Here is a 21,708-nt window from a genome sequence, read left to right as displayed (position 1 = left end):
CTGGTCCCCTGCCTCTGAGGCTGCGGATATCAATCTGCCCAATCCTATATGACCGGGTTGATTGACACCCCCTGCTAGTGGCAGGAACTGATTGTGCAATATTAAATGCCGACAGCGTATGCTGTTGGCATTCAGTGATGTCTGCAGCTACAGTGTATCATGTCCGCCAGACTTTGGTAAATCAACCCCATAGTGTCACTAGCCCTTTTAGATTACCTCTGTGCTTACTACGGTCCAAGCATGACAGAAAATTAGGTTTTCTGGATCCCCTAAACAATAATCGCAGTGTAGGTATAACACAGTATGCTACTTTCTATTGTTATTGTGTAATGTTCTTTTAAGGAATACAGAATTCCAGGATTATACAATTAGACCATGTATAACGTACATTAAAACAGAAATATTTCATTTATTTTATAGGGTCTTAGAATTGGCTTCTTTCGAAGGCTTGTGGATGCCTGGGCAGGAATCTATGTATGAGATGGCGACTGATATATTCGGAAAGAAGGTAAGTAAAATATGTAAATAATAAAAACTCCTATAAAAAAAATCTTTATTTCCATCAGCTTCCTATCTCCTTCATAAGCTGTCTCTTACTGATTGTCTCTCTATTTCTTAAAGGGATATTTTTAAAAAAAAGTTTGGTTTTTTTTAAATTAAAAACTATAATGCCCTCTATTCTGAGGGCATTTGGGGCACTTTTAGAATATTAACCAGAGATCGGATCTCTGGTTAATTTTCTGAGCTCTAATTGCTACCACAAACTTGCGGTAGCAATAACCAGCCACTTGTAATAATTTAGCGCTCCACTTGTAGTCTGGCCCTAAATGTTTTAAATTACTGTCTCAAAGACTCTGATGATCTAAAGCTCTCTGCTCTGGCGAGATTATCTAAGATGTCTCTTCAGTACTGTGAGGTCCTTAAAACTATAAGATAGGGGGCGCCCTAGATAAAATATATATTAAATATAATGGGAGTGAAATGAGAGAATTATCACTCAATAAGCAGTGTAATATATATGATGATATATATAGTGTATATCTAAGGATGATAAACCAAAAAGGAACAATATAATAGATATAAATTGTTGTCACATAAAATATACTATTTATCCAATATTGAAAACATTAAAAACTGTAATATTGAGTATAGTCAAGAGTCTTTGGATGGTAGAATGAAGAGATACGAGGCAGCAATCTGTAAAGGACCCGGCCTGGATCCTAAAGGATAATCTATAAACGAGAGAAGAGACAGATGCGCCACATGGCCCAATATTGTTTGATCCAAACAGAATATACGATCAGGTTGTGTTATATTAGACTCACAATCTTAGGAGCACTCCGGTTAGTGCAATGGGAGCAGTCTGGGATCTATGACAGTCACCCAGCAGACCGACCTCTTGGAGTAAAGATGGATAGTCTGTGATGAAAATACAAGAAGACACAAAGGTGCCTATATGGCCTAGTACAGTCTTATACCAAGGAGCAGTAGTGTGTATAATAAGAAATATACTCACAATAAGTGATGCATCTCCATTGATGCTATTCAGACAGGAAGGGATCAATACAGTCACCCAACAGACTATGGCAAGGCTTCCACAGGAGGCAATCAGCAGAGGTCCAGTGGACCAAAAAAAGATCTTGATTAAAATATATATATCGATATCTAAGTTGTCTGAGTAATGGCGCCATTACTCAGACAACTTAGATATCGATATATATATTTTAATCAAGATCTTTTTTTGGTCCACTGGACCTCTGCTGATTGCCTCCTGTGGAAGCCTTGCCATAGTCTGTTGGGTGACTGTATTGATCCCTTCCTGTCTGAATAGCATCAATGGAGATGCATCACTTATTGTGAGTATATTTCTTATTATACACACTACTGCTCCTTGGTATAAGACTGTACTAGGCCATATAGGCACCTTTGTGTCTTCTTGTATTTTCATCACAGACTATCCATCTTTACTCCAAGAGGTCGGTCTGCTGGGTGACTGTCATAGATCCCAGACTGCTCCCATTGCACTAACCGGAGTGCTCCTAAGATTGTGAGTCTAATATAACACAACCTGATTGTATATTCTGTTTGGATCAAACAATATTGGGCCATGTGGCGCATCTGTCTCTTCTCTCGTCCTTAAAACTATTTTAGAAAGACAAGATTTAGCTTGAGATCTGTTTATCTCACTATACAGGGATGTAAAGATAAATACATAATATAATATAATATCATGCTCAAAAACAACCCAAAAGATTTTGTGTGATTCCTCATGCCAGCGACCTTCTAATTATCATATCAGGCCCAAAGTGTTTAATGTCCCTTTAATAGCATTTCAGTATCATAAGCTTTGTTGCTTCACCATTATTCTCTCTTGAACAGGCACTCGTGGCGATCTCGTGCTGAACGCGAGCTAAGAAAAAGAAATCAGAAGAGAATCTGAATGTGAAAATACCCAGTATTCTTGAATGCGATTAAGCTGTACATATTATTGATAAACAGTAAATGAGCTCTATTTTTTTAAGGAAAATGACTATTTTGGGAGATGAAGTTTCTTGGTTTATTTATCTGCCAATACTGAGCAAAAACACTATTAATTTGAGATGTGGATTTGCCAAAATTCAACACGCTCAAATATAGAAATATTTACATTGTATCAGTCTAGTATTATTATTATTATCGGTTATTTGTAGAGCGCCAACAGATTCCGCACTGTATGGAAACAGTACAGAGTAGTTCTGTTATTTGTTACCTTGTGTGTATCCCCAAATCTGTCCCATTTTATTGTATCACTCCACTTGTGACTTGCTACCTCGTAATCATTATTGTCAGATTGCTGGGCTACTACAGCACATATGGCTCATTTTATAGTATTTATGGAATAAAGCTTTTTTTATTATCCAATTTATCATAAATTAAGTTTCAATAGCACACGTAGTATTAACTTTTCTTGTTATCAGTGTAGTAGGATTTAAACTCTGTTAAAGTGTTCTTGCAGAGATTAAACTTTGTTAATGATGTATGAAAATGTAAGAATGTGTCTAGACAGAGAGGGACACAATACTCTGTTGCACCAAATAAAACGATGCAGTCGCTATCTTCTGATTTGATACATTATGTACACAAGTGTGAACTGATGAACTTAACAAGACAGTGGCAATGCATTGTGAGAATTCATTGCAGTAACTTATTAGTGATCAAGCATTCAGCAGTGTGAATGTAGTATGTTGCAGTTGCGTCTGGTGATTTTCAATGTTGGTGGGTCAAAAAACAAACCCTCTGTGCAAGTATTTATATATATGTATGTGTGTGCACGTATAGAAAAATATACATATATATGTGTGTAGATAGATAGACAGACAGACTGATAGATAGATAGATAGATAGATAGATAGATAGATAGATAGATAGATAGATAGATAGATAGATAGATAGATGACAGATATATAGATAGAGAGAGAGAGAGAGAGATAGGTAGGTAGATAGATGATAGATAGCGAGATAGATAGCAAGATAGATAGATAGATAGATAGATAGATAGATAGATAGATAGATGGTAGATAGATAGATAGATAGATAGATAGATAGGTAGATAGGTAGCTAGATAGATAGATAGATATATAGATAGATAGAAGATAGATAGGTAGCTAGATAGATAGATAGATAGATAGATAGATAGAAGATAGATAGATAGGTCGATAGGTAGCTAGATAGATAGATAGATAGATAGATAGATATATAGATAGATAGAAGATAGATAGGTAGCTAGATAGATAGATAGATAGATAGATAGATATCCCATATCTAAGCAAGCAGCTCTTATAGACTAAGCTAAACTATAAAGGTCACACAGTAGAGCAAGTAGCATATTATAACATATGGTTTATATAAGATTCAAATCTAGCAGCTTGTGAAGTACCAAATTCCTTAAAGGGATACTGAACCCAATTTTTTTTTTTTTTTTTCATGATTCAGATAGAGCATGATATTTTAAGCAACTTTCTAATTTACTTCTACTTTCAATTTTTCTTCATTCTCTTGCTATCTTTATTTGAAAAAGAAGGCATCTAAGCTTTTTTTTTTGTTTAGAACTCTGGACAGCACTTTTTTTTATTGGTGGTTGAATTTATCCACCAATCAGCAGGAACAACCCAGGTTTTTCACCAAAAATGGGCCGGCATCTAAACTTACATTCTTGCATTTCAAATAAAGATACCAAGAGAATAAAGAACATTTGATAATAGGAGTAAATTAGAAAGTTGCTTAAAATTTCATGCTCTATCTGAATCATGAAAGAAAAAAATTGGGTTCAGTGTCCCTTTAAGAAGAGGTGCAAGTTTACTAGCCTTTGGTTACCTATGCCATAAGTTATTATTCATATAAGCTAAACATAGTGAAACAGCAGTCTAGTCTTCCATTTGTAAGTATGCCATATACATCCCTAACGGATATCTCTTCATACTAGTGAATGCCTGCCCTGCACTGTCAGACAGCACTGTGTCTTATTGTAGATGGACATATTATTAATGCATGTACTCTAGTTCTATAACTGATCTCTGGAGGTGCATAACTTTGTATCTGAAGAGATATATAGGCAGTGTGAAAGATTCCATGTTTGAAAGACTACAATTCCCAGCAAACCCCAGAAAAGTGGTATTTCCTAAAGTCTGATAAAATGTTGAATTGAGATTATTACACTGAATAATATAACAAGAGTTAAAATTGGCAAAATAAAACATTGTCTTGGCTGGGCAGAATAAATGCCACCAAAATGTCCATTCTCCCCAAAATTCTATATATTTTTAAACAGTCCCGATTTCAATACCGGATACTTTCCGCAATAAACTACAAGGTATTTTAAACACTTGCATTTGTCCCTGGATAGCAAAAATAATTATCTATAGGCCTAAGAACAGAGGAGGTCTTAGGCGTGCCAAATCTGAGATACTATCAGCTAGCAGTAGCACTATTCCTCATTATAGATTGGTGTAAAAATGTTTTCACACAAAGAATGGGTACATATACAACATATCCTGGCAGATAAGGGACAACTTGGGGCTGCTGCTGGTTGTCCCCTGTGCAAAGGAGGCTAGAACCTCTAACAGCCAAACTGAATGCCGAGACTTATAGTCTTTGGGATAAATATCTACTCAAATCCCTGACTATATTGACAATACCTTCACCATTAACTTCACTATATGGTAATCCAGGCCTCCCAATAGATCTTATGAGTTTAACTTCAAAACCCATTACTTTGCAGAAAGCTATTCCAAGTTATTTCATAGCAGAGAATGGTAAACAAGAAAAAAATAGACCTGATGGATATCTATGCTGATACCTTCAATCACTGATATAAATATTTACAACTAAACCATTTTATCACTACCCATATAGACATCTTTGTAGATCGCTTACACCTTTTGAAACTCTGTGTAACACTAGTTCTTATACAAGAGGCATATATTCACTTACATATAAAACCCTTATAGCTTATCATTCCAGAAACCTTAATCATACACAGAGAAATGGGAAGAACTCCAGCCCCAAATACCTATAAAGTATTAGGCTAAGGTCTTTAATAATATGAGCACATCTTCCTTCTCAGTAAATTGTATGGAGATGAACATGAAACTATTATGTAGGTGGTACCTTACACCCTACTAGATTATCTACAGCAGAGCTTTCCAAACTTTTCATGTTAGGGACACACTTTTTAGACCTACATCATTTCGCGACACAGTAATTCAGTTGTACTAGCAAAAAGGAGGTTAAACTAACTTGTTTTAAGAGATACGGACACATACATAAATTATATAATAATGAAATGTATTTACAAGTAACAGTATGTATGTGCAAGAATTAAAAAAAGTTGAATAACACCAATAGCTACTTACTATTTTAATGGGCTGTATAAGGTTGATGGGATGAACACAGTTTCTGAATATTTGGTGTAATATTAGATAAAGATACTCACATTTCATCATCAAGCATTTTTAAGCGTCCACTTCCTATCCATATATCAAGAGCAGGAGCAGCAATTCACTACTGGGAGCTAGTTGCAAAAAAACCCCACTGACTTCAGCTCAACATTTAAGCTGCCGCCCTCAGAGCTCGGTGAGTCCGATTGACTACTGCCCGCACTGCAAACACACTGCTGTCCCACTCACTGACTACACGTGCAGTCACGAGCCAATTAAGGAGACTACACGTGCAGTCAGGAGCCAATGTGCCGCCAATGGGAATAGTTTCAGTTCCCACTGAGCTGTGCCAATAGGTTAAGATGATCTGTGTCCCCCTAGTTATCAATAACGTGTCAACCATGTGATATGCGTAGCAGGCAGGCGGAAAGTCAGAAACCAAAAAAATAAATTAAAAAAAATTTGTGCTGAAGCAGGGACACACCTACACACTGCTGCCGACACAGTAGTGTGTCCCGACACACAGTTTGGAAAGCACTGATCTACAGTATAAAGAGACGCATCTAATAATTGCTGGAGAGTTTGTGGTGGCAAGGACAGATTTTTACATATCTGGTGGCTATGCCCTAAAATCACTTTATACTGGCAGGGGATAAAGAAAGATATAGAAAAGGTATTGGTGATTAAGCAAAATTTAGATCCTTTATTATTCCTTTTCAACAATTTCCCAAGTATTCGGTGTAAGTTCAGATCCCAACTGCTATTCATTATGATAAACTATGCTAAACAGCTAATTCTAAGAAAGTGGAAAACATCAGAGGCTCCCTCTTTATCAGAATGGAGAACTTTTGTTACATCCAACTTACTCTTAGAAAAACATTGCTATGTACTAACCAAGCACTTTAAGGACTTCCTCTCCATGAACTTCCACCCACTAGCTAGTACTAAGGGAGTACATCTCCATGGCCAAACAGGTGAAGGCTAAAGGACCTTCCCAGCGACACCCGTGGTTGGCTTGTGACCATAACTCCAGATTTACATTGCACTGCCAGTACTCTCCTAAATCCCTCTCTTCCAGGAACTATCAATTGAGAGAAAATTTGGGATTAATATCCCTGTAATTTGTTTTCATGAAATCTTGAACACTTCTATCCTTACCATCCTTGACGAGGCAAAGAACTACTGGGAGAGAGATGGAAGTAGGAGGGATACTTAAAGCTTTGTTGTGGTGTGTCTTTGCCTCCTCCTGGTGGCCAGGAGAGGAATTCCCACTAGTAAAGATGTTTGTGGACTATCACCACCTTAGAAAGAAACCATCTATATGTAAATGAAAATCATAAAGATTAAGATAAAAAATTCTATTGTGGCAAACGTTATTTTTATTTTTGGGGATTATTTTAAATGGTGGGGCAGGGTCCATGCAGCCCATATAGATGAGCCTCCATTGGTATGTTGTTCTTGTAACAAAACAATCATTATCTCTTACAACAGTATATAAACACAAATACAAATAAAATATACTGAAAACCAAAATCGTGTAAAATATAACACTGCACTATCATAGCAAATTTCAAATAAGGATATAGTACTTGGTATATACACATTGCTCCAGATCTTCCAATGTCCAAATTCAGGTGATAACAAATATATGTGACATATATTTAGGACCGTATTCACACACTAGAGAGTTAATGACAGCTCTCAGCAATTTGCGCCTATGTGAATCCACTCCACCACTGGCAAGGAAAATACAGGATCCAAGAAATTTACATTTATTAAAACATAAATATATATATATATATATATATAGAGAGAGAGAGAGAGAGAGAAAGCGATAGATAGATAGATAGATAGATAGATGATAGATAGATAGATAGATAGATAGATAGATAGATAGATAGATAAAAAGGACAACCTTAAGCACACAGGCAATATTCAAGGACCAGTAGCAGTACAGATGTGAAAAGAACTGAAAAACACTGTGTGGTATTCTGTGTTCTCAGCTGATTATGGATCAGTTGAATTCCGTCACTTGCTCTTGTGTCAAATTATAAACATGGTCAAATGTCCTTCTGAAATGTGGTAATGATATTAAAGGAACCTTACATTTAAAACATACTTCACCACAAAGGGAACATAAATACGATGCACCATATGATATAATGCAAACATATAAAAATGTGCTCGTGCCCTAGGGTTACCATTTACAGACCACTTGTTTTCAAGAGGGAACACACTTATCTCACTTCTTTCAGGTCCATTTGTAATTCACTGAGGTATAAGAGGCTTAATATATTTAGCTAACACTCAGGTACTTAAAAAAAATCTGGACATTCTTGTGTCCAATATCTTTGTGAATATTTTACTGGATAGCCTCATATAAAACTGGACGGTACAGTTGAATACTGGGCACCTGGCAACATGCCTTTTGCTTATAGTTCACCCCAAAACACTGTATGCATTTCACCTATATGAACAGTGTCACTCAATCACTGAAACAGGTTTTCAAACGGCTCTTGTTAAAATTGATGCCATCTTTTGGGTGACATTTCATTCTAGGTAAGAGGGGTATATAATAAAAAAAACAGCTCTGAAGTAGATTTTGGCTTAAAAACTATTTTATGTGAACACACCACACAATTAATTACGAGTGGAGTGCAAAATTGCACTTTCGAAATTACAATATTTGCACTCCACTTGTAATACCAGCACATGCAATTGTGCGCTGATATTAGTGGTGAGGCACAATGCGAATGAGACCTCACATTCGCATTGCAGGGAAGCTTTAAGCTCACGAGAGCACGCTTCCATAGACTCCAATCAGATCCTCGTTCTCATACTGTGAGACATGGCAGAGAACTTTAGTGCAACAAAGGGGGTAGGTCATGCAGCGATAAGCAGCAAAGATGAAATATATGAATCTATACATATATATATACAGTATGTGTTTATATGTGTATGTACACATATTAACACATACATACTGTATATATGTATATAAGCATATACATATATATTTATAGTAATAACACAGTCCCCATAGACCGCTATGCAAAGGCACATTTTAGTTTTTTGTCTAACAACCCACACCCGATCACTTTAAGGCCTTAAAACTGTTTTGTGCAGTTATACTGAAAAAATAAAGATGGTCATAGTTTTTAATCATAACATTGGACAAAACTCTTTATTTTGGGGGAAATTGAGGGACATTTTTAAAAATAACCAAAGGTCTGACCAGCCATTTGCCCGTTTACAGGTGCGTGCTAAATTAGCGCTCCACTTGTTATCTAACCCTAACTAACAGCCAGATTACGAGTTTTGCGTTATGGCTGGCTCGCTACTAACTTACAAGTTATTTCCACCGCTCACCTTTAATAGCGCTGCTATTACAGGTTTTCCAAAAACCGGCGTTTGTGGGCAATATGGCAGCTTTGAGCTTCATACCGCACACAAATACCAGCGCTGCTATGAGCTGCTTTGACGTGCTCGTGCATGATTTCCCCATAGATGGGGAGAGCCGGCTAAAAAAAAGCCTAAAACCTGCAATAACGGAGCATAAAGCTCCGTAACGCAGCCCCATTGATTCCTAAAGGGAAAGAAAATTTATATTTAAACCTAACACCCTAACATAAACCCCGAGTCTAAACACCCCTAATCTGCCGCCCGACATCGCCAACAGCTACATTACACTTATTAACCCCTAATCTGCCACCCCCGACATTGCCGACACCTACCTACACTTATTAACCCCTAATCTGCCACCCCCAATGTCGCCGCCACCCACCTACACTTATTAACCCCTAATCTGCCACCCCCAATGTCGCCGCCACCTACCTACACTTATTAACCCCTAATCTGCCGCCCCCAACGTCGCCGCCGCAACTATACTAAAGTTATTAACCCTTAAACCTCTGGCCTCCCACATCACTAACACTAAATAAATATATTAACCCCTAAACCTAACCCTAACCCTAACACCCCTAACTTTAATATAATTAAAATAAATCTAAATAAAAATTACTATTATTACGTAACTAATTCCAATTTAAAACTAAATAGTTACCTGTAAAATAAACCCTAAGCTAGCTACAATATAACTAATAGTTACATTGTAACTATCTTAGGTTTTATTTTTATTTTACAGGTAATTTTGTATTTATTTTAACTAGGTAGAGTAGTTATTTACAAGTTACCTGTAAAATAAAACCTAACCTGAATTACACTAACACGTAACATTACACTAAAATTAAATAAATTAAATAAAAAAAAAACATTTATAGGCCCCTAGAACCGCTACTCATATCCTGCAACAGCCAATATTGGCGGGGGGGTGGAGGCCCCTGGTATACTGAGATACCATGAATCTGCAAGGTTATCCCAAGTGATCCAATGGGGCTCAACTCTAGAAAGTAAATGGGCTGCTATTGAGCAGGCATCGATTCCAGAGGGATACGTATTGAGAGATCTAATATGGATCCCCAAGCATGCCAGGCCACCCGCTCTTTCTCTTAACCTTATTATAAAGTCGAACCTGAAATTTTGGGACAAGATCCATAATCTGCCTGGTGTCGCCCCGCACCCTTCGCCAATCCATTCCCTTAGAGGGTTATTGTTGTCACTATCTGATACTCACCCGAATATCTGGTCCAATATGGGTCTGGTCAAGATTGCAGACCTCTATGTTGGTGATAAACTGTTCACTCTCCAAGTCTTCCTTCGGAAGTTTAACCCACCCTCAATCCTACATTTTGAATTTTGGAGACTACGTAGCTTCCTCAGATCATGGGGTTTTGATGGTGACTCATTGAGACCCAGAACTAGATGGGAGACGAGATGGGATTCAGAACTTCCCCCTAAGAGACTGCTGTCTCTATCATATTTAGACATCTTAAACCCCCCCGGTTTTTTATAAATCTCCCCCAATAAGGCAATGGGAATCTTCTATGGCTCTCACTCATGAACCTCAATTATGGAGAACTGCAACCCAGTTAACTAGGAAAGCTATACATTGTACAACTCTGTACGAGTTGTTCCTCAAAGTCCTCCTGCAATGGCACATGACACCTATCCGCCTGTTCAAAATCTCATCTGTCAACTCTCCTAAGTGTTGGAGAGGCTGCGAGGCATTGGGGACCCCACAACACATTTGGTGGTCTGCCCGCAAGTCCAACCCCTTTGGCAGCAAGCCGCCCAGTACTGTTCCACGAAAGGTGTTCAGGTACTGCTATCACCGAGCATTGGTTTATTCCACATACTACCCACGCATCTGACCTTGCCGCAGAAACTGTTTTGTATTTACCTATTACTAGCCATAAAATTGGATATAGCCCAAATGTGGGATCAGGTGGTAGACATCTTACGGTATGTAAAGACAATGGAATCATATGTCTCTCACATACACGGATCAGAAGACCTTCAGATCATGATCTGGACATATGGTCCCGGAATAATCCCTGACTGCGAACCTCACCCCCTTTCTGCACGGATACTCAGGTATCCCCCGTATCTCCCCCCCCCCTTTTCCCTCCCCCTACTCCTACCCCCTCCCTTAATATGAAACCCTCTATCCCATCCCTTCCCCTTTTCTTTTTTTTTTCTCCCCATTTTACTTTTATCTTAAAGCTCAGCACAAGCTTGAAAAGATCAGTTTAGCATTCTATACTTATACACACAATGGATACATTATGGTGTTGGTAATGACAGCTCTCTCATGGTCTCACGTAAAATGTGTATAATGCTATCTCATTCAGACTAATGGACAGTAAATTGTCTTTTTATATAAGATAGATCTGTAATGATTCCTCCCAGATGGTTCTGAAGGGACTAAATCATTCATGGACATTGGATTACACTGTTTTGCACATCCCTCTTGAATGTACCTATTGTGCAAAATGTGATACATAGAAATTGTGGCATTATTCACCGATGTTATTTGTAAAATTTGCTCTTGTTGTTATTATTGAAATTTCTCTGAATAAAAACTATTTAAAAAAAAAAAAAAACATTTATCTAGATTACAAAAAATAAATAAACACTAAATTACACAAAATAAAAACGAAATTATCAAATATTTAAACTAATTACACCTAATCTAATAGCCCTATCAAAATAAAAAAGCCCCCCCAAAGCTTTAATTGAGCCAATATATCAGCCAATATATCAGCCAATAGGATTGAGCTTGCAGTCTATTGGCTGTTCCAATCAACTTCTTGCCGCTTGGATGAAGACTTCTCCCGGCTTCATTGAGGACTTCTTGCCGCTTGGTTGAAGACTTCTCCCGGCTGGATGAGGATGAATGTCTGGTCTTCAAAAACTGTAAGTGGATCTTTGGGGTTAGTGTTAGGTTTTTTTAAGAGTTTATTGGGTGGGTTTTATTTTTAGATTAGGGTCTTTGGGCACCGTAAAAGAGCTAAATGCCCTTTTAAGGGCAATGCCCATCCAAATGCCCTATTCAGGGCAATGGAGAGCTTAGGTTTTTTAGGTAGGTTTTTATTTGGGGGGTTGGTTGTGTGGGTGGTGGGTTTTACTGTTGGGGGGTTGTTTGTATTTTTTTTTTTACAGGTAAAAGAGATGATTTCTTTGGGGCAATGCCCCACAAAAGGCCCTTTTAAGGGCCATTGGCAGTTTAGTGTAGGCTAGGGTTTTTTTTATTTTGGGGGGGCTTTTTTATTTTGATAGGTCTATTAGATTAGGGGTAATTAGTTTAAATATTTGATCATTTCTTTTTTATTTTGTGTAATTTAGATAATTGTTTTTTTTTATTTAATTTAATTAATTTTAGTGTAATGTTAGGTTTTAGTGTAAGACAAGTTAGGTTTTATTTTACAGGTAACTTTGTATTTATTTTAGCTAAGTAGTTAGTAAATAGTTAATAACTATTTACTAACTAATCAACCTAGTTAAAATAAATACAAACTTACCTGTGAAATACAAATAAAACATAAGCTAGATACAATATAACTATTAGTTATATTGTAGCTAGCTTAGGTTTTATTTTACAGGTAAGTATTTATTTAGTTTTAAATAGGAATAATTTAGGTAGTAATTGTAATTTTTAATTGGAATTATTTTAATTATGTTAAAGTTAGTGGGTGTTAGGGTTAGGGTTAGACTTAGGGTTAGGAATTAGGGGTTAATAACTTTAGTATAGTGGCGGCGACATTGGGGGCAGCAGATTAGGGGTTAATAAGTGTAGTTAGCTGGCGGCGATTTGGAGGGCAGCAGATTAGGGGTTAATAATATTTAACTAGTGTTTGCGATGCGGGAGTGCGGTGGTTTGGGGATTAATATGGTTATTATAGTGGCGGCAATGTCCGGAGCGGCAGATTAGAGGTTAATAAAATTATTTTAGTGTTTGCGATGCGGAAGGGCCTCGGTTTAGGGGATAATAGGTAGTTTATGGGTGTTAGTGTACTTTGTAACACTTCAGTTATGAGTTTTATGCTACAGCTTTGTAACGTAAAACTCATAACTACTGTCTTTCAGATGATGGTACGGATCTTGTAGTTATGGGCTGTACCGCTCACTTTTTGGCCGGACAGGCAAACTCGTAATACCGGCGCTGTGGAAGTCCCATTGAAAAAGGACTTTTTGAAAGGTGCAGTAGTTATGTTGCGTGATGCCCAAAAAAATGTGTGGTACAGCTGTACCTGAAAGACTCGTAATAGCAGCGGTAGTGAAAAAGCAGCGTTATACTCATAACGCAAAACTCGTAATCTAGCCGTAAGAAACTTAAAGGGACATGTTACCTGTATGCTAAATTACTTTAAAGTGAGGCAGAATAACTGTAAAATGCTGACAAGAAAATATCACTTGAACATCATTATGTAAAAAAGGGACATTTCGGGGCAATGGTACCCTTAGTTAGGCTGATATAAATAATGCAATTTCTACAAATAACCACTGACAAATCTTCTTACATTTAAAATCTTTGCTGAAGGAACAGCATTGCACTACTGGCAGGTAGCTGAACATATCTAGTTAGCCAATCACAGGAGACAAATGTGTGCAGGCACCAATCAGCAGCTAGTTTAGGATATGTGCATGTTTTTTTTTTTCAACAAGGGATACCAAGAGAATGAAGCACATTTGAAAATAGACGTGAAATTAAAAGTGTCTTAAAATTACATACATCTATCTTAATCATGCAAGTTTAATTTTGACTTTCTTATCCCTTAAATTGACTGTATGCCCTGCATTTATAAAAATGAGCAGGTACAAGTAAGATCCGTCCTTATTTCTAATAGAAGATTTATGTGTTGTTTCTCCTAAATAACAAAACCCACATGGGAATTTTAGCATATAAATTGTGTAATTTGTCTGGCAAGTATAATAACCTTTTATTTTCAGATGTCTCCTTCTACATGATTGTTCCAGATAGTCACCTTTTACCAAGGAGTTACATTGTGAACACCCCAAACATGAATATGATCCTTTGTTGTTATATTATTAACTTCATTTTTTTCCATATTCCAAACATCTACACATACCAACAAGCCACGTGTGTTTCTAAGCCTTATTAACTGGTACATTTTTACAAATCTGTATTTCAGGGTTCAAATCAAAAAATATGCCCATGCTTTCTTAAAACCCCCAGAATTCTATCACTGTTTTCACTGAATTTGTTGTTTTTCTTTTCTGTCTACAAAAATAAAATAAATTTGTCTTGAGTTTTCCTACAGCTTTATAAACTCTTGTATCGAAAAAGTTAACTACAAATTCTGAATTGAATTAGTCAAAGTAAACCTTAAGGTGTAGATTTATCAAGCAGCTCATGGTGCTTGCTCCGACCAAGGTTTTAGGTCCACCTGAAACATAAATTTGTCCTTAACTTGTCCGCCACCTTTTACGATCGGGATGATTGACACCCCCTGCTAGTGGCCATTTGGCCACGAATGTGCAGGGGATGGCATTGCACAAGCATTTCTTGTGAAATGCTTGTGCAATATTAAATGCTGACAGCATATGCTGTCGGCATTTAGCGATGCTGGGCGGACATGATTTGCTACAGCGAATCATGTCCTCCCGGTCTTTAATAAATTGACCCCTAAATCTGTAATTACTGTATTGAGCATCTCAACATAGGTTAATAAAGACTCCAATGTGCCTCTCCACACATGAAAAATGTCATCAATGTAACATAATGCACTAGATTAATCTCAAAAATACATTTGAGTATGAAAGGGCTACATTAGAGCCCATAGCCATTCCTTCCTTTGTAAGTAAAAAGTGTATTGAAATATTTATATATAAATTCACCAAATAATATTTAGAGTGCTGCAGCCTTTTCTTCTCTTAATATATATATATATATATATATATATATATATATATATATATATATATATATATATATATATATATATATATATATATCTATCTATATATATATATATATATATATATATATATATATATATAGTATTAGTCTCAACAAATCATTAGAAAATCATTGTGTACAGTAGTGTATAGCTCATGCTGTTTAATATACTCATTTGCCACCTGTATACCTGCCATATGAGGAATTGAAGCATGAATCAGTTGCCTCCAACATAGAGAATCTCTACTCACAATAATTTTTATCTTTTCAATATGATTTCTGTTTTACCACTATAAGATTTAAGATTTTTATTAAGTCCTACACAGCTGCCAGACCAATTTCCTGGCCGGTGGTCTTCTTATCCTAGCATCAGGTGGAAAGGCGTTTGGAAGGATAATACTAGAATACTGGGACTGCAGGCAAAGAAAAAAATAACATGAACAAATCAGATTCCAAAAATCAGAGACAGGCACAATTGTTTGAAGAATAGCCCCAGAACCCCCCAGCCCTGACTCTACCCCCAGCCCCCGCCGGCCCCACCTTCAAACCCCCCCACCTTTCCTACAGCATTTTATTTTGCCGCTACAGGACCCCACACCCTTATCAGTAGCAGAGGGGCCTTGAAGTAATGTGATACACGTGCGCATAAGGCTCTCTCTGTGACCTCCCTGATGAAGGAAGTGGCAACGGTGGGCCAATCTGTCACTTCAGAGGGTCAGTTCCTGTCAGGCTGTAAACAATTGTCAGACAAGTGAATAGTCAGCAATTAAGGTAATGCCCAGGAACAAATACCCAGAGACAAGCTCTATTCAAGGGCTCAAACTGTTTATAGGCTGATGAGATTAGCAATTATCAACACCTAAAAAGAAGGTGGAGCCAAAGAGTAAAAATGACAAACGTAACTTGACAAGAAAACAGCCAGTAAACAAAACTCCCCAGTAGTGATCTTACAGCTCAGAGGGCTGGGAACAAAGGGGTCTAAAGATCAAATACAGGTGCCTGAAAGTGCATCCATACCGCTAGACTACTTTTAAATCGCCTGAACAATTGGTAGAGGCATAACAGTACCCCCTCCTCAAGAAACCCCTCCTGCGAACCCTCAATGACAGCCAGGATGAGAACGATGAAATGCTTTAAAGGGACAGGAAATCCCAAAATTTTCTTTCATGATTCAGATAGAACATACAATTTGAAACAACTTTATAATTTACTTCTTTTTTTTTTTTTTTTTTTCCCAAGTTGTTTTTTATTGGTATATTTCAAGAATACAAAATCCGTTCAGAGATACAGATCACAAATGACAATAACAAAATAAAACAGTCAAAATATCAAGTTAGAGTAACATTTTCTGAAAACATGAAAATTAGAAGTTAAGATAACCAAAGCATAGACAAGTAGAAAACAACTGTCTATCATGCCATATCATAGTTTCAAACCAGTATAACACAACATGTCTGAAAAATGTACCGTTAATCATTGAAAATTCTCTATCTGAGTGGGTAAGTATGTGAAGGTAAGTGGAAACTCCGTAGTGGGTGAGTGACTAAAGAGAGCTTTCTGAAGCTATATATTGTGTCCACATATTTTGTGCATTAATATAATGATCCCTAGTGTCCAATCTAAAAGCTTTATATTCCTCTAGTTCTATAAGATCGCTAACTTTGTTTCTCCACATTGTGATATTAGGGGGGGCTTGGGATTTCCAGTTCTTTGCAATAAGTGCTTTAGCACTATTTGTGAATATGCGAAGCAAAATGATATGGGACTTGGAGGGGAGTTTGATGTGTTTATTTAGAAGAAATACTAAGGGGTCAAAGGGGAGTATGAGTTGGAAAATTTTCTCAATTTCACCAAGAAGAGTTCTCCAGAACCAAGTGATGCTGTTACACCACCACCACATGTGGCCCATTCCACTCCCCGAGTGCCCGCAGCGCCAGCATCTATTCCCGGTTGTAGGGTATAGTTTATATAGTCGTCTAGGTGTAAGATACCAGTTATGAAGGATTTTATAATTCATCTCTAGAAGGGCTGCCGATGAAGAGGATGACATAGTGTTTATAAATATAGATGATGCTACTTGGGGAAGAATTATAACTCCTAACTCCCTTTCCCATGATTCGATCGCACCAGGTAAGTACCCCGGAGGAGGTTGGGTTAAAATAGAATAAATTTTAGATAAGGTATGTCTTAGAGGGGTAGGTGATGTTATCAACGTCTCCAGTCTAGTCATAGGTCTGAGCATGTTATTACTGGATTTATGAGTTGTAATATAATTGTGAAGTCTTCTATAGTTGAACCAGTTGTTGGCCCAAGTGAAGTTCCGCTCCTGGAGTGTGGTGTGTGGGAGTAAGTGTTCATTCTCTGAAAGGTGGTGTATCGCAATGTCGGAGTGAAGGTGTGGGTCGGAGGGGACAGTCCCCAAGTCAGCCAGAGAAAACTCAATATTATGTGTCAGGGAAGTGAGTGGGGAGGGGTTGGATGAAAGGTAAGGGTTAATTTTATTTGTTTTCCCCCACTGTAATAAGGTCTCTTTAGTTATTGGATTGTCTATGTTGTGGATTATGTTTTCAAATCGGGGGGACCAGCATACAGAACGGAGATTCAGGTCTTTATATGGATATTCTTCCAGGTGAACCCAACGTTTTTGAGATCCATGTATCCTCCAATCGAGGATCCTTTGGATATAGATGGCAGATCTATATAATTCTAAATTGGGGACTCCTAGGCCACCATGTAATCGGGGGGATATCATTATCTTATTATTAATTCTAGAGTGTCTGCCTCCCCAAATAAAGGAGTTGAACAGTCTTTGAATATTCGTGAGGTATCGTGGTGGGAGAGGGATCGGAAGAGCTTGCAGTACATAAAGGAGTCTGGGGAAAGCCGTCATTTTTATCGAGTTGATTCTACCCATCCATGATAGGTGTCTAGAGTGCCATGAGGAGAGTTCACGTTCTAAGGATGTCTTAAGAGGGATATAATTATAGCGAAATGTTGAATCTAAGTCTGCAGTGAGATTAATGCCTAGGTATCTCAATGATGTTTTGCACCGTCGGAAGGGACATGTGAGTTCGATTTGTTGGGCAAGGGTGTCTGGTAGTGAAATCCCTATATACTCAGACTTAGACTGGTTAATGGTAAAGTTGGTTAGTTCATGAAACAGTGACAATTCATCTAGGAGTATGGGTATTGACTTATCTGGAGATGTGAGGGAAAACAGCACGTCGTCTGCGAAGAGGGATAATTTATAAGTTTCACCCCCAACTGATATACCCTTAATGTTTGGGTTTTGTCTGACTCTAGCAGCAAAAGTCTCCAAGAGACATATAAATAGTAAAGGGGACAAGGGGCACCCCTGCCTAGTGCCGTTAGTTATTGGGAAGGGACGGGACAGGATGCCATTCAGGGAGATTCGAGCACTGGGGTTGTTATATAAAGCAAAAATTCTATGGAGCATAAGTTCGCCGAGTCCCATGGATTTCAATGTGGCCCTAAGGAAGGACCATCGAACTCGGTCAAAGGCCTTCTCCGCATCGGTTGACAACCAGACTGCGGGAAGGCCCTGTCTTTTGGAATGGATAAGTAGGTGGAGATTTCGGACTGTGTTGTCCTTAGCCTCCCTGTGTGGGACGAAGCCAACTTGGTCTTGGTGGATGAGCTGGGGGAGGTATTGGTTTAGTCTAATAGCTAACATTTTAGCGAATATTTTTATATCTGCGTTCAGCAGAGAGATAGGCCTATAGTTAGGGATATGATCTAGGGGCTTATTTGGTTTCGGTATTATTGAAATATGAGCTTGGAGGGATTGAGGGTGGAAGAAATTGTCATTATCAATGTCAGAGAAATGTGATAGGAGGTGGGGACCAAGGATGTCTATAAATTTAGAGTAATATGAGTGACCGAAGCCATCTGGGCCTGGGGCTTTGCCAGGTGGGAAGGAGAGGATAGCTTTTCGGAGTTCCTTTAAGGTGAAGGGGGATTCGAGGTTTAATTTTTGGTCTTCTGTCAAGGAGGGGAGATTAAGTGAGGTAAGGTAGTTGGTTATGTCTGAGGGTGAAGGTGGGGTATTTTTCCTGTCTAGATTATAAAGGTCCTCGTAATAGGATTTGAAATTATCTGCTATGTCGGAAGAGGTGGACCAAGTTTTGCCTTTATTATCTTTTATAGTCATAATATATCCCTTAGAGGATTTATTTCGTAATAAACGTGCCAGAAGCTTGCCCTGTCTATTTCCCCCTTCGTAAAATCGTCTCCTAAGGAAGAGAGCTCTACGTTTGGCCTCCAGGCCTAAAAGGAGGGCCAACTGCCTCTGTTTATGAGTGATATGTTCAAGTAGCGAATGGGCCTTTGGGTGTCTCTTATGAGTGTCTTGGAGTTTGTCTAGTTCTTCTAATAGATTACTGAGTGCCAAGGAGTTTTGTTTGGTTATTCTCGCTTTGAGCGCGATTAATTCTCCCCTAATAACGCACTTATGTGCTTCCCAAATTTGAAGGGGGGTGACATCAGGTGTGACATTTAACTGAAAATAGGATTCAATTTTCTCTTGGATGTGAAGTTTGGAAATTGGGTCGGTCAGTAGTGTTTCGTCAAGTCTCCAAGTGCGTTCTGGTCTCTGTGAAGTGGGCCAAGTTAAAGAGCAACTAACCATTGCGTGATCTGACCAGGTTATGGGGAGGATATTAGAGGATTGGACTAAGGCTAAGCTAGTGACGTCAATCATGAAGTAATCAATGCGGGAATAAGTTTGATGGGGATGGGAGAAAAACGTATAGTCTTTAATGTTTGGGTGGTGAATTCGCCAGGCATCATGGACATTTAATTTTGAAATATGGGATTTAATTAATTTTAACGTCTTTTGGGGTATGGATGACGTTCCAGAGGAGCAGTCTAAATCCGGGTTTAAAGCTAAATTAAAATCTCCTCCTACAATCAGACAACCCCTAGACATTTCTACTTCTATTACCAAATTTGCTTTATTATCTTGTTATCCATTGCTGAAGGAACAGCACTGCACTACTGGCAGTTAGCTGAACTCATCTAGCTAGCCAATCACAAGAGACAAAAGTGTGCAGGCACCAATCAGCAACTAGCTCTCACTAGTGTAGGATATGTGTGTATTCTTTTTCAACAAGGTATACCAAGAGAGCAAAGCACATTTAAAAATAGAAGTGAATTTAAAAGTCTCTTAAAATAACACACTCAGGGGCTGATTTTTTAAGGGACAAATGGCTCTGAATGCCCCTGTTTCCGCGCGAGCCTTCAGGCTCGCCGGAAACAGAAGATAAGAAGCAGGGGTCTTAAGACCGCTGCTCCTTAACTCGTACGCTTCCTCTGAGGCTGCGGACATCAATCCCCCACGATCTCATACGATCGGGTTGATTGACACAAGCAGTTCACCAGAAAAGGTTGAATCTTGGAAATGTTGCGTAGATGGTTGCGGCAGGATGTAGAAAGCAATTGGATATGGGGGGGTGAAGGATAGATTTGAGTCAAGTGTAACTCCGAGGCAGCGGACTTGGGGCGATGGGGAAATGGTGATGCCGTCAACAGGGATAGAGAAGTCACAGGTCGGTGGAGAGCTTGAGGGGGGGATAAGAAGGAGCTCAGTCTTGGACATGTTTATCTTTAGGTGGTCAGAGGCCATCCAGGAAGAAATACCAGATAAGCAGTTGCTGACATGAGAAAGGACAGAGGGAGAGAGAGCAGGGGTGGAGAGGTAGATCTGGGTGTCATCAGCATAGAGGTGATATTTGAAGCCATAACTGTTGATAAGTTTACCCAGAGAAGAAGTATAAATGGAGAAGAGTAGAGGACCCAGAACAGATCCTTGAGGTACTCCAACAGGCAAATGACACAGAAAAAGACCTGTGAGAAATATAAGAGTGAAACCAGGAAAGAGCAGTGCCACAGAGACCAAAAGAGCTAAGGGTCTGTAGGAGGAGGGGGTGGTCAACTGTGTCGAAGGCAGCTGAGAGGTCAAGTAGGATGAGTATGGAGTAGTGGCCAATATTTTTAGCAGAGAGAAGATCGTTCATAACCTTGGTGGACAGGAAGTGGGTTAGGCAATTGTAAACTAATTTTTCACGGAGTTTTGATGTTAGTGGGAGCAGTGATATCGGGCGGTAGCTTTTAGGAGAATTAGGGTCAAGGGAGGGTTTTTTGAGTATGGGAGTGACTTTTGCATGTTTGAAAGAAGATGGGAATGAGCCGGTAGAAAGAGATAGGTTGAAGATGTGTGTAAGAGCAGGAGTAGAAGATAGGGAGGGTATTAGATGGGAAGGTATAGGGTCGAGTGGGCAGGTAGTGAGGCGTGAGGAAGATAGCAAGGAGGAAACTTCATTCTCAGTGGCTGGATGGAGGATGCAGAGGGTGGCAGAGGCAGTAGCAGGGCCTGTTGATGGAGTATTGCAGGTTGGTGTTGGGATGTTGCTCTGGATAGAATGTGTTTTGTTTAAAAAGTAGTCTGCCAAGTCT

At 38.6% G+C, this 21,708-nt stretch overlaps 1 protein-coding gene across 1 annotated transcript in view; it reads left to right on the top strand.

Annotated features, from left to right (window-relative positions):
• LOC128640791 (mucin-2-like) overlaps nucleotides 1-8,390 on the top strand; it is a 97,561-nt gene extending 89,171 nt beyond the window's left edge. Inside the window, exon 18 of the mRNA XM_053693211.1 lies at nucleotides 8,289-8,390. Coding sequence (XP_053549186.1) covers nucleotides 8,289-8,390 — 102 coding nt within the window. The remainder of the gene's footprint in view (nucleotides 1-8,288) is intronic.
• Nucleotides 8,391-21,708: the final 13,318 nt, after the last annotated feature.

This window comes from Bombina bombina, chromosome 10 (genome assembly GCF_027579735.1).
Source record: "Bombina bombina isolate aBomBom1 chromosome 10, aBomBom1.pri, whole genome shotgun sequence".
Classification (NCBI taxonomy): domain Eukaryota; kingdom Metazoa; phylum Chordata; class Amphibia; order Anura; family Bombinatoridae; genus Bombina; species Bombina bombina.
This window is presented reverse-complemented; position numbering and strand designations above follow the sequence as displayed.